Genomic DNA, 19,471 nt, shown 5'->3' with positions numbered 1-19,471 from the left:
TAATGAAACCTGGCACAAGCCGTACAAAGTAAGGGACATTTGGACTATGCATATTTCAATTCTAGTCCAAATATGACTCTAAGTATTTCAATTCTAGGCTTCCCTGGTGGCTCAGACAGAAAAGAATCTGCCTGCAATGCAGGAGGCCTAGGTTCGATCCCTGGGTCAGGAAGATCCCCTGGAGAAGGGAATGGCTATCCAGTCCAGTATTCTTGCCTGGAGAATTCCATGGACAGAGAGGAGCCTGTCAGGCTACAGTCCATGGGGTCGCAAAGAGTCGGACGTGACTGAGCAGCTAACACTTTCATATTTCAATTCTAGGAGGAAAGTATTATTACCCCCATTTTAGGAATGTGGAACTGAGGCTCAGAGAGGTGAAGTGATTTTCCCAGAGCCACACAGCTCTGTGTCTGTGCTGTGGTGAAAACCCAGGTCTCTCTTTTCCCACAAGACCGTCTACAACTGTGACGGGCAGAATAACTCAGCAGAATTGGCCTTCTGATGGAGATGGTGCTCCTTCCCCCCGCCCCAGGGTAGTGAACCTGCTGTCAGGGTGGAAGACAGAAATCTGGCGACTGCACCCTCACCTGCGGTGATGGCCACGGTGGTGGACAGAATGTAGCCCACGCTGGCGATCAGAGAGGAGTCATACATCTGCGAGGCTTGACCTAAAAACCTTCAACACAAAGGCGCTCTAGTTAGTGCACTGTGGGGGGATGTCGGAGGGCAGAGGAGAAAGCCAGTGACTGCAGGCTTGGTGTGAAGAACAAAGACAAGCCATGAAGGGGTGCTCTGCGGGTTTAGAAAGATGCCAGCCTTGCGTGCCTCCCGGGCCGGGGTCCACACTTAGCTCCCATTCCTCCCCCGGACACACAGCCTGCAGTTCACCCCCTTCTCCTTCCAGCACCTCTGCTCACATGGTTCTCATCACTGCAACGCCCTTCTCCTCGCCTCTGAGTGACCTGCATTCCCAACCCAAGCCATTCCTGATCCCTTAAACATGCCAAGAAACTCTTGGAGCACTTATCATTAACGCCTTGTGCTGTCATTTTTTTTTTTTAAACACATTTGCTTCTTAATTCAACAGTCACTGCGATAAATATAGGAAAAAGGAGAGAGGAAATTAGAGTCATTCCCCATCTCTCCATCTACAATAAGCTCTTTATCATTTAGGAATATATTCTTTGTCCATTCTCTGCAGGGGATGACAGAGGATGAGATGGTTGGATGGCATCACCGACTCAATGGCCATGAGTTTGAGTAAACTCCGGGAGTCGGTGATGGACAGGGAGGCCTGGCGTGCTGCGTTCCATGGGGTCACAGAGAGTCGGACACGACTGAGCGACTGAACTGTAGCTGTACTGCATAGCACTGTGGTTATTATTGCAGAGTTGCTTACACCAAAACACACTTCCTGCCCGACTGTAATCGTCTGCTTACCCCGCTGTCCCCCCACCAGGGCTGTGAGCGCCTTGAGCTCAGTGACTACCGCTCACGTCTCTGTGTGCAGAAGGCCCAGCCTGGGCCTAGTACACAGCAGGCCTCGGTGAATGCATGCTGGCTGCCTGAGTGAGAAGCCGCCCGGTCATCTCTGTAACCCTTGGATGACACAGCACAGAGCCTTGCACGGGGGCTCAGGGGTGCTGACCAGGATCACTGTAGGAGGACTAAGCATACTCATGACTTGATCGAAAAGTTCATCCGGGTTTTTCTGTGACATCTTAATAATTGGCATAATAATAGTAACAAAATAATAACTGGCATAATAATAGTAACAAAAATCATAAAAGAAGCTTCGGTTTGGCTTCCCAGGTGGTAAAGAATCTGCCTGCAATGCAGGGATGCAGGAGACAAGGGTTTGTTCCCTGGGTCGGGAAGATCTCCTGGAGTAGGACATGGCACCCCACTCCAACGTTCTTGTCTGGAAAATTCCACGGACAGAGGAGCCTGGCGTGCTGCAGTCTATGGGGTCACAAAGAGCTGGCCAAGACTGAATGACTGAGCGTGTGCACGTGGTTATTCTGTCTGCAGACGAGGGCTCTCTGTCTTAGAGAAGCTTAGAGGAGGGGGCTTAGGGCAGAGGGGCGAGGGGCGCGGCAAGGGGAGGGAGTCAGGTGGCTACGTTCACCTTCAGCTCCACCACTTTCTGGACTCTCGCAGTGCCTCACGTGCAAAATGAGGATGAGGGCATTGTTGTGGGGCCAAGTGGATTCAAGCTCGTGGGAAGGCGGTGGGAGCAGAGCACCTGGGCAGCAGCGGTCACCCCTACGGCCCCGCGGTGCGGGTGGAGGTAAGCCCCGGCCGCTGGAGCCCGGAGCCCGACCTGCCGCTCACACCACTCAGTCCTGCACTGTCCACCCTCCGTCCCCGCGCGGATCCCTCACGCACCTGCCCAGGCTCCCTGCTGTTCACCGGTCTCAGACGTGAACGAGACCCAGGCCTCCTACCCTCACAACTCCTGCATTTGAGGGAGAAACGGTCATCTTGCTCTTCTACTTGGGAAGGCTTCTTGAGGACAAGAAATAACAACTGCTTGCTCTTTTTTGGACGACAAACAAATGCCTCACGGGGATGGCACAGCTCTTTCTGGAGGTCCCTGAAACGGGCACCTGTCTTGGTCCAGGTGGGAAGGGAGGCTGACTCTGATCGCGCGGTTCTCACATTTTTAAGGCAGAGAGAGAAAAATACATCCACTCGAGGCTTTTCAAGTGGCACTAAAGGCCCTCCGTATGATAACTCAGCCAATGAGTGATGGCTCTCGCTCCACAGTGGATGCCAAACCCAGATGACCAGCTGCCTGTGAACGTTCTCCCTTCCCTACAGCTTCAAAAACAACTGTGATCGGACCCAGAAGCTGGAAGAGACCTTTGTGCGGAGGCCCAGGGGAGAAAAGACTCTGCAACTCACGCGGCTTGATAGACGGCAGTGGCCACCATGCAGACGACCATCACGTAGAAGATGGGGTAGTCGAGCTGCAGGTTCCCCTGTATGGACAGGACCAGCATCCCAGCCACAGCCTTCACCGTCACCACAGTCATGGAGCCTGCGGAAGGTTAACAAGGATGTGTGGGTGCCTCGGGTGGAGCCCAGCCAGTGACCCACACAGTGAGAAGGTCTTCTGTGCTCTCCCGTGGAAGCAGAGAGGCAAGCAAAACCCCAGCAGGGATTTCCAAATGTCCCTTCTGAACTCAATCAAAAAAGGGCAGTGAGTTCACATGGAACCCCAGAGTGGCAGCGCTGCGTCTGGAACACGATGTCAAGGAAATCTACAGGGAAAATGTGATGTGTAAAGAGCTTTTTTGGTCTTTTTTTCTTTTTTTTTAATATTCATGTATTTATTTGGCTGCCCCAGATCTTTTTTTTTTTCATTTATTTTTATTAGTTGGAGGCTAATTACTTTACAATATTGTAGTGTGCCCCAGGTCTTAGTTGCCTGCATGATCTAGTTTCCTGACCAGAGATCGCACCTGGGTCCCCAGCATTGGAAGCGTGGCGTCTTAGCCACTGGAATGCCAGGGAAGTTCCTTTTTGGTCTTTTAAAATGCTTACTCCGTTGTATTTTTAAAAACATTTCCTTAGACTAGAGGTCTCCAGATGTTTTAGAATGCACACCCCTACGCATATGTACATACTTTTCAAATATGCATGTTGATTTATCTTAAAATTAGAGTCACATAACTCTGGGCTTTTATAGTATGTATATTATAAACCATATGCAGGAAACATACTTAAAAGGTGAAGAGAAAAATGAATGCTGATTTGAATGCTTTTTTCTTCCCATATGCCCAGTGGACTGTCTTGCTCACCTCACTGTAGAGACCACTGCTTTACCCAGCACCGCAGAAATGACCTCTCACTCTAAACTATCGGATCCACCAGATCTAGAGGTCTGGTCTTCTGATTCACCAGGAGAGAAAATTTGGGACCACGATCTTTCAAACCACTTTGCAAACAAAATCATCAAGGAATGGGTCCCTGAGTCAGGCTACAACAGGAATGAATCCTCTAGAACAAGATGCTCAGTGAAAGGTCAGTGACAAATGGCCACAGGGTGTATGATTCCACTTATATAATATGTCCAGAAAGGCAAATCCATAGGCAGTAAATAGATTAGTGACTGCCCATGGGCTTCCCTGGTGGCTCAGACGGTAAAGGGTCTGCCTGCAGTGTAGGAGACCCAGGTTTGATCCCTGGGTTGGGAAGATCCCCTGGAGAAGGGAATGGCAACCCACTCCAGTATTCTTGCCTGGAGAAATCTATGGACAGAGAGGAGCCTGGCAGGCTACTGTCTATGGGGTCACAAAGAGTCGGACACAACTGAGCGACTTCACTTTCTTCTTCCACGTCTATGGGTCGGGAAGATGGGAAAATGAGGAGTGACTGCCAGTGGGCGTGGTGTTTCTTTAGGGGGCTACAAAAACATTCCAAAATCCGATTATGATGATGGTTGCATCCTCTGTGAATGTACTGAAAATCACTGAATTATACCCTTTAAACAGGTGAACTTTATGGTACGCAAATTAGATCTCTAAAGCTGTTTAAGGGCCTCCCTGGTGGTCACTAGTGGTAAAGAAGCCGCCTGCCAATGCAAGATACAAAAGAGATGTGGGTTCGATCCCTGGGTTGGAAAGATCCCCTGGAGGAGGGCATTGTAACCCATTCCAGTATTCTTCCCTGGAGAATTCCATGGACAGAGGAGCCTGGTGGGCTACAGTCCATGGGGTCGCAAAGAGTCGGACACGACTGAAGCGACTCAGCACGCACAAAGCTGTTAAAAAAGAAACAGTGGAACCCTATCAAACAGTGACACGGATCTGCGCGGTCCACGGCCTGCTGCTGCAGTGGACTTGCTCCCGGAAGGACAGGGGGAGCGAACACACAATGGGGACCAGTGTCACCTCGTTTCATCCCCTTCCCGGCCCTGAGACCCGGGTGTTCTCTGAGGCCCATGTTTAGGGGGCTGTGTGGCTGACACAGAGAGAGCCACTAGGAGGCAGTGGGGGGGGGTGGCACCCACTTCTCCCTCTCGAGGAGGAAGGGGTGCTTCTCACAGCTCTTCTTAGCAACTCTAACTCTATGCGGGCTGAGAGCCTTGCCCCAGTCTGATTTAGGAGCCATTTCCCCCACTGTACCCACTGTGCCTCTAAAAGGAAAAAAAGAGAGAGAGAAAAATTGAAATCAATTCTTGCCTTTAAATCCAGAATTAAGTCTTCACCTTTGACAGGTCTTACAAGCACCCTTAGGGACTCCGCTGTGAGCCCACTTCACCCCTGACTTCTCTGAATTAATCTCCAGTCGCCCCCTCCACCCTTACTCTGATTTCTTCTTTGTCACTGTTAATTGTCACTGCTCAAACTTAACACTATTTATGTATTTGTCAACCCATTTACTGTCATTTTCCGCCCTTTAGAATAACAGCAGCCTGAGGGGAGGGGTGTCTGTCTGGCTCACTGCTCAAGCTAGTTTGCAGCACCTCTCTTGGCACTTTGGAGGCTTGGTATTTGAGCAAGAAGACCGAACACTGAACCCTAACCCTAACCCTAACCCTAACGAAGAAACTGACAAGACCATAGATTGCCGGTGGGAATTTGCCGGATGACTCGGGGAACTCAAACTAGGGCTCTGTGACCGCTTTGAGGGGTGGGATGGGGTTGGAGGTGGGAGGGAGGGGACAGATGTATACCTATGGCTGATACATGTTGATGCAAGGCAGACACCAACACAGTATTGTAAAGCAATTATCCTCCAATTAGAAAAAATAAATTGAACAACAACAAAAAAAGAAACTAACAGGGTCTGTGTCTGGTTAGCAGGGACCCAGCCCTTGCAGCCTCTGATGCAGAGAGACCACCCTGAGTCGGCCTCCAGCAGCTCCTGGGTCCAGTGGCCTGCAGCTCGGTAAACAAAACCCATTATTTCCTTCTGGTGCTACTTAAAGAAAGAAATAAAGGAAAGTGAAGTGATTCTGTCATGTCCAACTCTTTGCGACCCCATGGACTGTAGCCTACCAGGCTCCTCCGTCCATGGGATTTTCCAGGCAAGAGTACTGGAGTGGGTTGCCATTTCCTTCTCTGGAGGATCTTCCTGACCCAGGGATCAAACCCGGGTCTCCCACACTGTAGGCAGATGCTTTACCATCTGAGCCACCAGGGAAGTGGCAAAACAACCACCCGGACCCTCACTTACCGAGTAAGGCCACCAAGAGGAGAATCACCACGATGTTGTTGGCGTTCCTCTCCTTGTAGAAGTACAGTAGCAGGCAGAAGAGAATGATCTCCACGAGCTGCGGAGAACAGCAAGAGGGGAGGTCAGCGGGGGCCACGGGCGAGACCAGGAGACCCTGGTGGCCTGGGCTGGAGTTTATGCTGCGGACCGCACCAGCCGCAGGCCCTCTGTGTGGAGAGGGAATCGAAACATTCCCCAGACCACTGGTAGACATTCTGCAGGGACGCAGGGAACGCTGAGTCCCTCCAACCCCTACCCTGCAGGGGAGTCCACCTCATCGGGGGGCTCTGAGGGTGCTGTGCCCGCCTCACGCCCACCCCGTCTTGGACGGTCATGGTTCACCAGGCTGGGCTGGTGTCCCCCTTCACTGTTCCATGGTAACGCCCACTAAAACTGGGGAACTGCTCACAGAGGGAGACGCGTGACTGCTCAGCAGAAGAGCTCTTCGGTAAAGTATGGAAGTATAGATATACCAGTTACCCACTAACCAGGCCACCTAGGTGTGCAGCTTGGCAGAGTCCAAAGGAGAGGACATCGGGAGTCAGGGAAGCCCGGTTCTGAGCTTGGATCTCCTTCTAAACTAGCCGGGTGACCTTGGGCAGGTCACTTAAGTTTTCTGAACCTCAGTGACCGCCTCTGTGAAATGGGGATAATGACAATAATTCCCAACTCACAGGGCCATAATCACAGCTTACACTTAACGAGCTCATGAATCTGCCTGGCTCTCTTCTAAACATGTTATCTTTACTCACTCAACTCATTAAATCAGTACCATAATTCTAGGAAGCAGATACTATTGCAATCCCAAGCTAGCAAATGGCAGAGCTGGGATTTGAACCCGAACAGTTTGGCTTCAGGACACATGAGCTTTCCCACTAGGCTATGCTGCCTGCAGATGGGGGCCTGTGCCTGTGTTCAGAAGATGCTCCCCATCCGTAGAATCCTACTGCCTGCAATGCAGGAGACCCGGGTTCAATCCTTGGGCCCAGAAGATTCCCTGGAGAAGGGAATGGCTAACCACTCCAATATTCTTGCCTGGAGAATTCCATCGACAGAGGAGCCTGGTGGGCTACAGTCCACGGGGTTGCAAAGAATCCTACCAGAAAATGGAATATTAGAGAACTCTGAAGTTCGAGACATTCCCCACCCTTGCAGCAACAACTTGTCCTTTCTACTCCTTATAAAGGTCCAGACACTGGCAATACTCTTCCAGCGAGTGAAGTGAGCTTGGTGCCCAGCGAAACTGAAACAACAGCTCAGCTCCATTTGCCTGCCATGACCTCCCACCGAAGTTTGTTTACCATAAAAACCAATACAGAAACACTAATGGGCATTTTAAAAAGAAAAACACTCTTTTGATTCCTCATAATTATGAGACCACAAAACACAGCGGCTGTCATTTTCCTGTGTCTTCCTGTCTTTGTCAGTGAATACCTATTTTATCTACTTGTCATCATCCTCAAAGCCCAATTTTGTGCTGGGTCATTTTTAGTTACCTAAACAATTTTCATGTTTCATGAAGTTGTCATAATTATCTTTCATTGCTGCAGAATACACCATCAAGCAGATGTAGTTATTCCTCAGTATTTCCAACTGATGTGCGTGGATTCTGGCCGGGGGTAGGGGTGGGGCCAGTTTCCCCAGCATTTTCATGATGCTTGAATGCATCCCGGGAGGCTGCTTGGCGTCCAATTGCAGGATGGCTGTGTATGTGTTGTTGCCTACTGACAGACCACGAGTTCTGTGAGTACGTCTCATTTAGTTTTTACATCCACGGTGTCTGGCACAGAGCAGACACTCATTTATTGAATTTGATTTGGCCAAATTCCTCCAGCTGCCTCACAGTCATGATGGAGGAGGATAAACTGAATTGGTCACCGAGCATCGGTCACATGCTGAGTGGTTCCCACGCCATCTGCGTCTCTCTCGACAACCACCACGGGTCCAGGGATCGGCCAGTTTACAGAGAAGGAGGCAGAACACGTGGCCAAGGGCCTGGGTTATGGCTGCACAGTAAGGAATGGACTCAAGCCCAGGACTCTGTAAACAGAAGTCTGTGTTCTGGGATCAAGCTTTTCCTGAAAAGTGGGTCTCTGGCTCTGCCTGGCAGACACTTTTCTAGGCCCACCGGGTCAATGCTGGGGCTGGTGGCGGTCGGGAGATGACACAGCCCCAACCTTGGGGAAACCTAAATCCTCTGATTTGTGGGAAATCCGAGGAGAAAGGACGTTTGGGGCCTCTGCAGTAGGCCCAGGCGGCCGAGTCAAGACCAAACAGTGAACGCCTTGATCAGCAGGCTGTGGTGACATGTGAGGCCAGGCAGGTAGGCAGGCTTCGGGTCCAGCTCTGCCCTCAGGGGACTCCGATCAACCTCACTAACCCTGAGATCCAGTTTTCTAGTCCATAAAATGGGGAGAAAAACACCTGTGTTATAGGACTGTTGAGGGAATCTGACAGGTGAAGAAACAAATTTTAACATCCTGAGGTCTGGGGAAGTCATTCTGGCTTATACACAGTTTAACTCAAATTTTATGCTAACTAAAACAGTTTGTTACATTGTATGTCTGCTTTAATTATGAAAGAAAAGGGAATATTGGCCAGAAGTAAAGAATGCTTATGTTAAAATTAAATGCCTTCCTTCCTGCTATCCCTTCAATGATTCCCTCCCCAGGTACCAAGGACAAACTGACTTGCTGAGTACATGCTGATCTGTTTTTTTAACTTGAAAGAACATATCTTTGACTTGTTTAATGTTCTCTGCCCTGACAAGATAGAAAATTGTGCTGAAAACCAGGCTTCTCCAGAGCAGGTCCTCAGAGTTATCTGAGAGGCTTAATCCTGGGCTATGGTCCTTATTTGGCTCATATAAAACTCTTGATTTATTGATTATTTTTGGTGACAGATAATATATTAAAAAGCATTTAACAAGGTGCCATGCATGGAGCAGGAACATACAAAATATCAAATACCTTCGATGTTTTCCTTGACTAGTCTACTCATAGACCCAACCAGGATGTAACTGGAGCAGAGGACTGAGCTCTGGTTGAGGGTTTAGGAAATAAATTTCCCATTGTCTCTGGTTTTTCTATCAGCTTCTATCAGCTGTGTGATACTGGGCAAAAACAAATAACTGCTTACAATTTTAACTTTTTTTTCTTACCATAACTGTTTTAAATGCTCAATGCAGTGATATATAAAGACAAAAACAAAATTAAAACATAAAGCATAATTCCATCTCCCAGAGACAGCTATTGATGGAGTTTCTGTTTTCTGTCCAGTCTTTTACAGATAATGTACAGACCTACAAATACCTCTAAAAAATCAAGTTGTCATATTATACATAACTTTACTCAGGATACAGTGGGGGGAAAAAAGTACTTCCCTGGGAACTACATATTCCTGTGAGCATGGTGTTCAGTGCTGTGAGATACATCATGATTCCCGTGAATCCCGTCTTGCTGAGAATTCAGATTTTCGGTTTCTAGGACTCCATCCCCACACCCACCATCCCAGGTGGAAGGACCGGGATTTCTCGTACCATGTACAGGAGAAAAGGCCAGCTCACGAGGTGCCTGATGATGTTATCGCCTGTCATCTTCTCATGACTGTTGGGTGCGAATGTCACCAGCAAGTAGGTACCCACAATGGCCAGACCGCAGCCAACGAAGGATAAGATGTAGCGCCCTGCGGGGAGAAGGAAGTGTCACATGGCTCACTGCAGGCATTGGCCAGGCCAGCATGGGCCTCTGGGGCAACACATGAGGATCTGCTGTTGTTTGAATTTTCGCTTTTTCTTTACTTTAAAAAAAAAAAGAAGAAAATATCTCCCTGAATGTCATTTAAAAAAAATAACATTTAACATTAAAAAAATTTTTTTAATGAGGTATAGCACGCATAACAAAAAAGTGCTTGATGAATTTTTACAAAGTGAACTCACCCATGTTACCAGCACCCAGGTAGAGAAAGGGAACAGTAGCAGGACCCCCAAACCCTCACTCGTGTCCCCTTCCCATCAGTAGACTCCACCCCCAGGGTAACACTTTGACTTCAACCAGCACTGACTGTTTGCCTGGGTTTGTGCCTTATATTGATGGAATCGCACACTGCTTTCTCGCGTCTGTGTTCACGCGAGATTATGTTTGTGAGAGTCTTCTGCATCTTGGCCTGTGGTGACACTTCCTTCGTTCTCACTGCTGTATGGCGATCTACGTGTGAACGGGACACAATTCACCATTTCTACGGTGGGTGGGCATTTAAGTAGCCTCCAGTCTTGGGTTATAACAAATCAGGTTGCCATGAACGTTCCTGTGCATATCATTTGGAAAACAAATGCATGTACTTCTGTTGGGTATAAAGCTAAGAGTGGAATTCCTGGGTCACAGGACATGCAGATGTTCAGTTTAGTAATTACTGTCATATGCTTTTCCAAAGTAGCTGTACCCCAACTTCCACTCCCACCAGGAGAGTATGAGTAAAACTGCATATTTTTTTCTTCTTCATTTTAACTGTTTTGGTATTGTGCTCTGATTTAACGTGCATCTTACAAGGAACATTCTAAAGCTAGATAGGCGAGATTAAAAAAAAAAAAATATATATATATATATATATATAACCCTCAAAAGCAAACCTTCAGACTCTCTGTTTTCTAAATGACAGGCACAGAAATCTTCATGGCAACATGATTTGTTATAAACCAAGACTGGAGACTACTTACATGCCCGTCAACAGTAGGAATGATAAACTGTGTCCTAGTCACATGTAGACCAACATATAGCAGTGAGCCTGAGGGAAGCACCACCACAGGCCAAGATACAGAAGAATCTCACAAATATAATCTTGCGTGAACACAGACAATTTAAAAAGCTGTCTAATCCTCTCCCAGTTGGCTATTTAAACTACTCCCAAGGGAACTATCTAAATACTATCAACACTACTCCACAGACTTGTCAGAGACTGTTGGTGGCCCAGGAGGCATGCTCCTGGGTGAAGGTCCAGGGTCTCCCAACTCTTCCCCAGGGTCCTGTCACACTCCAGTTGAACCCTGTGGGGTTGCTGAAAAGCTTCTGAGGTCGAGGGAGCCCAGCCCCAGGCAAGCTGAAAAGGGCTATGACTTCTGAGCTATACATCTGGTGACTGCAGGCCTCTGGATTTTCCTGTGATAGAATTAACTATACCAGCTCCATTCTACCATCTCTGGGAAACGTGATACCACATTAAATGTCCTTTATTTTCATTCTAGGCTTCAAAAGGTGTTAAAAAAAAACTAGTTGTTAAATTGCTCAGCAAATAAAGGAACCATGGTTAAACTCAACAGGGTAAGTTCTGTGCAAGCCTATTTCTTTAAGTTCTCTGCAGGCAGGGACAGGTCTTACTCATCAACATGCCTGCATTGTCCAGCAAAGGACTAGCACTTGGTGAGTGAATGCTGAATTTAATGGAACTTTAAGCAGGGCGGCCACACACAATTGTGCAGGTTGTTCATTGCACAAGGGCAGTGAGGAGGGCTAAAATCTAGCCCAAGCTCTGCTCACCAAGGCAGGTGCCCACAGAACTACAGATGGTCAGAGGGGCATCTTTTTCCAATTCACCAGTGTGCCGCTCATTCCAGGACCACCCAGAATGACCCTGGAAGGGACATAAACCTCTACACTGGTCTCTGAATCAGCCCAGCCCCACCCCTCTCCTTTGCAGAATTACTACAAATCATTCTGAGTCTTTGAGGCATGGTTTATTTGCTGAATAGTTCAGTTCAGTTCAGTTGCTCAGTCGTGTCCAACTCTTCACGACCCCATGGACTGCAGCACGCCAGGCCTCCCTGTCCATCACCAACTCCCAGAGTTTACTCAAACGCACATCCATTGAGTCGGTGATACCATCCAACCAGCTCATCCTCCATTGTCCCTTTCTCCTCCCGCCTTCAATCTTTCCCAGCATCAGGGTCTTTTCTAATGAGTCAGTTCTTCCCATCAGTTGGCCAAAGTATTGGAGTTTCAGCTTCAGCATCAGTCCTTCCAATGAATATTCAGGACTGATTTCCTTTAGGATGGACTGGTTGGATCTTCTTGCAGTCCAAGGGACCCTCAAGAGTCTTCTCCAACACCACAGTTCAAAAGCATCAATTCTTCTGTGCTCAGGTTTCTTTATAGTCCAACTCTCACATCCATACATGACTACTGGAAAAACCATAGCCTTGACTAGACTTGCTGAATAGTAGTTCTGCTTTTTCCAGTGTAAGATTCTTTTCTTTTTCTACCTCCTGCTCCCATCTTGCTCTTACTCTTCACCAGTGATTCAGAACAGTGGCTCCCAAACCTGGCTGTGTGTCTTCGGCATTTTGCGAGCTTCTTCTCCCTAAACTTTTTTGTATTCAGAAACTTTCAGACACACAGAAAAGTTGAAAGAGTTGTATAGCAAGCACCCATAGTCCCACACCAAGATTCTAAATTGACATTTTCTTATACTTGCTTTATCGGCTATCGATCCATTTTCTTCATCCCTCCACTCATTCTTCAAGCCAGGTTATTTTCGGATATATTTCAAAGCAAGTTGCAGACAAATATACTTCATCCTGGGGAGCTTTGTAAGAATGCAAATGCCCAGGGCCCTCAGCCCAGATTCAAAGTCTCTGGGAATACAGCTTGGATCCACCATTATGTCACTTCTTAGTGTGGCTTGTAAGGTCCTACATCATCCAGCATGGATGCCTCATGCCTCCTTGTGCTCATGTCCTCCTTCCTCCTGTACTCATCACCTTACAGCTATGCTGGCCTTACTGATACCAGATGCACCAAACTTATTCCTGCCTCAGGGCCGTTGCACCTGCTGCTTCCTCTGCATAGAACACTTTGCCCACAGACCTTTGCAATGGTAGTCTCCTCGGTATTACTTGGATCTGGGCCCCACCTCTTCAGAGGGTCTATCCCTGATCAGTCTAGGAAAAGCATCCCCATGTTCCCAGTGCCCCACCATAAAGCATTGTTTTCTCTGAAGCACTCACTAAGATCTAGAATTATCTTGTTGATTTAGTCATATAGATCACTTGTTTATTATATATAAACATGCATAGAGATGTATACATATATATAGGGCTCCTCCAGTGACTCAGCGGTAAAGAATTGCTTGCAATGCAGGAGCGTCAGGTTTGATCCCTGGGCTGGGAAGATCCCCTGGAGAAGGGCATGGCAACTCACTCCAGTATTCTTGCTTGGAGAATCCCATGGACTGGGGAGCCTGGTGGGCTACAGTCCATAGGGTCCAAGAGTCGGACACAACTGAAGCGACTCAGCATGTCTGCACGTACACACATATATATATAATATATACATTAGACTGTAACCTCCATCTGTCCTACTGCTATATCCTCAGCACCCATGGCAGAGGGTGGAACTTAGTAGGTAACTTTTTCCCCACCCCTTGGGTTTCTATGTGGAGGAGCCTCCAATGGACCCACACTTCTGCCTCTTGCCCCATTCATTGGTCCACATTTCTCAACTGAACGGAGATAATCTATGAAAAGAATTTAAACACTCTGGTTTTGTTCTTTTTTCTCCCTTCTCTGCCACAGGGTATGTATGGCAGTAATTCTGGATAAGTGTTCCATTCTGTAAACCTAAATATTTCCTTGGGAGACTGGCCCAAGGTCTAGCTGGGGGCTGGTGTGCACTGGAGGAGCATGTGAACAAGTTCGCGTGGCTACATGTTCTAATCTAACTTTTGTTAGTAACAAAGCATAACTTCTGACCTCCCATGTTTGGCTTCCTTGTTTAGTTCCCACTGCTTTAAAACTCAGGGAAAGAGGGTGCCTTTTATTGGGCCTACTAAAATCCCAACAATAGATGTACAATAAACACTGATGATATGCAATGAATGAAAGCCCATTTTAAAAAGTCTCACAGATGGTTCTGATGGATAGCCAGGTTTGGGAACCACTGATTAAAAATCCAGCCCTCAGTAGCCTGCTGAGGGTGGGATATAGAACCACACGGAGGAGAAGGAGACAGATGATCTCTAGCTTAGGAGGAGCTGGTTTTATAATGAAAAAAACAAAAAGGCACAAGAATAAAACTACAAACACGGGCTCAAACCAACGAACTTACTCAGGAAGTCTTTCGGTTTCCATTTCTCTTTGATGAATATGATTCCTATGATGGCGCTGGCTGTAAGGAAAGAATAGCAGAGGAAGAAGAAAACTGAAGCTACCGGCAGTCAAATGCGAGTCCCTTCGCCCGCGCCCTCGGGGTTGGCTCATTTGCGCTGGAGCTGGGCACTTCCTAAGCTCTCACTCCTGCTCCCTAGAGCTCAGTCCCTTGTAATGTCCATCTTCAAAACAGAGGCTCCTCTCTGAGCCTCCCTGAGGATTTCCTACAAGGCCAGGAGCACCGGGGGTTGACTATCTGCTGTGTAACTGGCAACTCACACAAGCTCTTTCTGGCACGTTCACTCTTTTGGGTGGGCACTCTTATGATTCCATGTGAAAAATGGGGGCACGGAGGCTGAGGGAGGGAAAGGAATCCCTCAAGACCATGCAGCTGGCAAGGAAAGGCTCAGACCTAGGACTGCTGGAGGTCAGGGCTCCTGCTCCTTTGTGGCAACGTCTACCTCTGATGCTTCCCCCTGGTTCTTTTCTCTTCCCGACCCTTCCAAGCTTGCAGATGTATTCAAACTTCCTTATGACTGTCCTAAAAGAGGAGGCTGGCATTGATTGTGAATAGCCCTGGATTACTGTCTCAGCTCTGCTACTTCTGGCTGCGTTTCCTGGGTAGGTCACTTCTCCTGGGAATTCATTCCCTAGTCACTGAAACCATGCACTGGATCCAGCCTGCACCAGTGGGCCGGACATTAATAGTCAGGAAACCATTAGTAGCTCGGAATCAGCCACAATGTGAGTATTTACATCCTATATTTATGCCAGAAACACTACAAATCAGATCTTTCTTTTCTTTCTCATTTTTCTGTCCCTTTCCTACCTCCTTCCACCTTCTCTCTTCTTTCATTTTCTCTCTCTCAAGTTTGTTTATCAGCACATCACTGAAAATACCTACTTCTCCCTGGAGAAGGAAATAGCAACCCACTCCAGTATTCTTGCCTGGAAAATTCCATGGACACAGGAGCCTGGCGAGCTATATAGTCCATGGCGTTGCAAAAGAGTTGGATACAACTAAGCGACTCAGAACACAGAGTTATAGGGGCAATTAAATGAGATAGCACATGCAAATTATTTATCACACAGTTTGTGATCAATAACTGAGCTTTTATTATTATTAAAGCATCTGGAACAGTGACTAATATGTAATAGGTACCCAATAAATGGTGCTTATTATTTTAATATTTATTGTTTTTAATGTTATTTTTTGCTGGGTGACTAAAAAGCTCTAAGAGCCCCGTAGTTTCCAGGGGGCTGATCCCTGAAGTTCCATCATTATTCAGTCTGTTTTTAAGAATTTGGTTATTTGATCCTTATTAAACTTTAAAGGCTAATATTTAAAGCACCTGTCATTCAGTCACATATTCCTCTTTGTGAATAAAGGTTCTGAGAGCCCTTTGGACAGATCAGCAAAGGGCAGAGGACAAACCTATTAAAACCCTGTTGGGACTGAGCAACAACACAGGTGCGCAACGTGGGCCAGACAGTACGGAGAAGCCAAGGCTATGGTAGACAACTTGCCTCAACGAAAGGCACTCAAATGATATTCTGAAACAATAATGTGTGGGTAAGAACATGGCATGCCTGAGGATCTTGGTCATCTTGAAGGCTGCCTGTTTACCCACCCTGGTCAAGAAAGAGGAGCTTTCAATAAATAGGATGAGGGAAAGGAAATAAGTTTCCACTCCTTTGCCAACTCCTGGTAATTGGTAATGACTGCCTGAAGCCCTGAGGATCCAGGCTCGCTAGGAAGGAAGGCTATGGTTGATTAGTGATGTCTACCTTGGGTACAAGAGGGGCCATAATTACCAGGCATATGCCATCCCTGCTGGCCCTCTTAAGAGGGCCTCTTAATTCCAGGAGGATTAAGACTCAAAATATGATTTTCTCCTTTAAGAGCAGGGAACAGCTTCTCAGCACTGCAATCCTTGCCAGCAAGGTGAAAGAGAATATTTCAAAGCAAGTTCACTGTGCTTGCTCCTACATACAAAAAACTATTGTCCACTAATCTACTAATATCTTTTATTTAAGAAAAAAAGAATTTTTTTCTAATTCTATTTTATTTGTGACCTCATGAACATCAAAACTCCTTTGTGTTCTAGATAGTTAAAATGTCTGAAACACTGGTTCATGATTATAGACATTACAGAAAAAATGGCAGATGAGAAAGTTGATGATGTTCTTAAAATGATATCGGTTGATGTAAAAAGATCAGCAAATAAGCTGAATGTGCATTTCTTACAGGGGCTTCTCTGCTGGCTCAGATGGTGTGGGATATCTGAATTCTATGAAAGCTTAGTTTATTTTCATGGTGTTAGGATGAACGGGTCAAGGTTAATCTTCCTTTTGCAGTAGAAACAAAAAGCAATTCTGATAAACGTTCTGAATCTTAAACAGATTCGGGAGGCAAATAGCCTGGTGTGCATCCCAGCCCTGCTCCTTATTAGCTGTGTGATTTGAGAAAAGTAGCTTCACCACCCTGTGCCTCAGTTTCCTCATCTGTAAAATGAGAATAATAACAGTGTTTCCCTCAAAAGGCTGCCAGGAGAATCAGTATCTGTAAAGTGCTTAGGGTAGGGGCTGCTGTGTCCAAAGCCCTTGGTAAGTGTTAGGTTTTATTAGCAAGGCGAAAGCTGGCTTGTTGAACACTGGCAGTGACACTGATCACAGAGGTGGGCAAGTCCCAGGGGAGGGGTGGGGCGGGAGCTGGGTCTTACCTATCACAGAGACAGCGCTGAGGGGCACGATCAGAGAGAGCGGAGCAAAGGCGTAGGAGGCAAACACGCCCAGCTCGCCCAGAAGCATCAGGAACAGGCCCAGCCACCAAGTCTTGGTCTTGAAATAGGCCCGAGGGTCCTTGGAGCCTGCGAGGCGGATGTGGCAGTACTTCTAGAAGTCCAAGAAAGAACATGATTCGTCCAGGACTCTGGGGAAAAGATGCTACAGCACATGAACCCTAAATCCACCCCCCCACCCCCCCCCCACTCTTAAAAATAACTTGGGGGAGATTGTCAGATTTTTCTGAGTCCTCCCTCAGAGAAGAGTAAACACTGACGTTCTAAATCTTAGATTGCTCTTCTGAGACAAGAACTCTCAAACTGGCTGCGAGGCTTTACATTCTCTGGGAAGCTTTGAAAAAATACCCGTGCCTGGGCCTCACCCTCAGAGGGGAGGTGTGGGCAAGGCCTGGAAACGTGCATTTCTGATGCACATCACAGGCAATGGGCAGTCTGGGGTGAGAACCATGACCTAAGGACCCCCACTTTAGCCTGGCCCTCGGGTTGACCCTCTAACTGCAAGGCTCAGTAGTGCCCGTGTTCAGGGTGCCCACCTGGATACACTCGTTTCTGGAGAAATGCCGGCAGCTCTGCTGGGCGGATTAGTGAGTGTTAGTGGATCTACCCCTCCCTTGGGTGGACACTTGGCCCAAGCAGGGACAGTATTCCTGATTCTGGAAATGTGAACTCGGGACACAGACCCTGAGGCAGTGACTAAGGAAAGCCCAAAAGGCATGCTGACTCAGAGGGTCAAGTCCGCCATGTGGGTTGGATCATGGTGCGGGGCTGTGTAGAAGCAGATACGGAAGCAGAGGAGCTGGTCTGCAGAGGGAGGAGAGGGAGCCAGACAAGGAGCCAAGAGACCACGCAGCCTCAGAAACACACACGTGTGCACACGTGGAAGCGGAGTGTTCATGTGCCCGCTCTAGAGAGGCAGAGCAGCTTGCTCGCTGAAGCTGGGGGCAGCGTGAAGGGAAAAGGATTAGTCAGTGTGCTGTATTTGTCCGGCTTGCAGGTATTTAGTCTTTTTTTTTCTTTCTTTCTTTTTAAGTTGTGGCATGTGGAATCTTTAGTTGTAACATGTGGGGTCTAGTTCCCTGACCAGGGACTGAACCCAGGCCCCCTGCATTGGGAGCAAGGCGTCTTAGCCACCGGACCCCCAGGGAGGTCTCAGGTGTCAAGTCTTAGGCTGGGCTTCCCAGAAGCAGTCCTTGAGACAAGGGCTAGGAAGCAGGGCCTAGATTTGGGAGGTGATTCCAGGGAGGCAGAAAGCGAGGCAGGCTAGGGAAGAAGGTGACTGGAGGGTGCACTAGAGGGCGAGTTAGTGCTTAAGGCAGCTGGGGCTCAGTTCCACTGAGGACCCTCTAAGAAGCCCTGGGAACGCTCCTCAGAGCCATCCACCACAAGGACAGGGGGCTGGGGGATTTATCCATTGACTGCCCACCCCACTGGCTGAAGGCTGCTCCGGGGCATTAACAACCACCACCAGCACCCAACAACCACAGCCGGTTGTCTCGCTGCACCTGCAGCCAGTGGGGCTCGTTCCCACGGTGTTCTGAGCTCACTCCAAGCCACAGCCGCCTGGGATGTCAACTAGGCCGAGGGCATGTGAGGCAGGGCGTCCCCAGCAGCTGCTCCAGGGCACCCCACCCACCCCCAGAGACTTCTAAATAACAGAGAGCACTGTCTTCAGAGTTGAGGGGTGACGGGGGATGAAGTGGGGGCGTAGAACCAAGACAGTATCCTGGAACAACCCACCAGGTACTGTCCCAGCCCCGGGATGGAGTAGGCGACATCCCACTGGGAGGAGGCAGACACACCTGCACCGGATAAGCCGGCTCTGGCTGCCTCTCTGCACCAGGCAGCGCTGGGGATGGGAACATACCTGGAGATTCAGTGCAATGCTGACCACAAGGTGCCCGAAAATTGCCAAGAGAGCGCCGATCAAGTTTTCCTGTAAGGAAGGTTCACAGAGGCAGACATGAATCAGCTGGGCCTGAGCCAAGGGGCCCTAGGACACAAACTGTTCAACAGTTTGAACCCAACAGTTTGCTGTTCCGAAACAAAATCAGAAAAACAACCTTCATCACAAAACCACGCCTCCCCAGACCCTCTACTGGAATTTTTCTGCCGGAGTTTAATCTGGCTGCCTTGCCAGTTTAGAGAACATGGCCGGGAACTGGCCACTACCAGAAAGCACCGTCTTTTGCCCGCTGGCCCCAAGGGCCTGGTAAGGCCTAAATCTGCTCTCCCAGTCCCCTTACTATATTGACTTGGCATGGTCTGGCACAGAAGACAAAGTTTACAAGAAAAACACAGGCAGACA

General features: G+C 48.1%; 1 protein-coding gene across 1 annotated transcript in view; it reads right to left on the bottom strand.

The window, feature by feature from the left end:
• NIPAL3 (NIPA like domain containing 3) overlaps window positions 1–19,471 on the bottom strand; it is a 53,231-nt gene that overhangs the window by 11,033 nt on the left and 22,727 nt on the right. The window contains exons 3-9 of the mRNA XM_065930065.1: window positions 19,031–19,099; window positions 17,086–17,257; window positions 14,322–14,381; window positions 9,764–9,909; window positions 6,187–6,283; window positions 2,908–3,043; window positions 588–676 (exon numbers count right to left, since the gene is read on the bottom strand). Coding sequence (XP_065786137.1) covers window positions 588–676; window positions 2,908–3,043; window positions 6,187–6,283; window positions 9,764–9,909; window positions 14,322–14,381; window positions 17,086–17,257; window positions 19,031–19,099 — 769 coding nt within the window. The remainder of the gene's footprint in view (window positions 1–587; window positions 677–2,907; window positions 3,044–6,186; window positions 6,284–9,763; window positions 9,910–14,321; window positions 14,382–17,085; window positions 17,258–19,030; window positions 19,100–19,471) is intronic.

Source organism: Muntiacus reevesi, chromosome 3 (genome assembly GCF_963930625.1).
Source record: "Muntiacus reevesi chromosome 3, mMunRee1.1, whole genome shotgun sequence".
NCBI lineage: Eukaryota > Metazoa > Chordata > Mammalia > Artiodactyla > Cervidae > Muntiacus > Muntiacus reevesi.
This window is presented reverse-complemented; position numbering and strand designations above follow the sequence as displayed.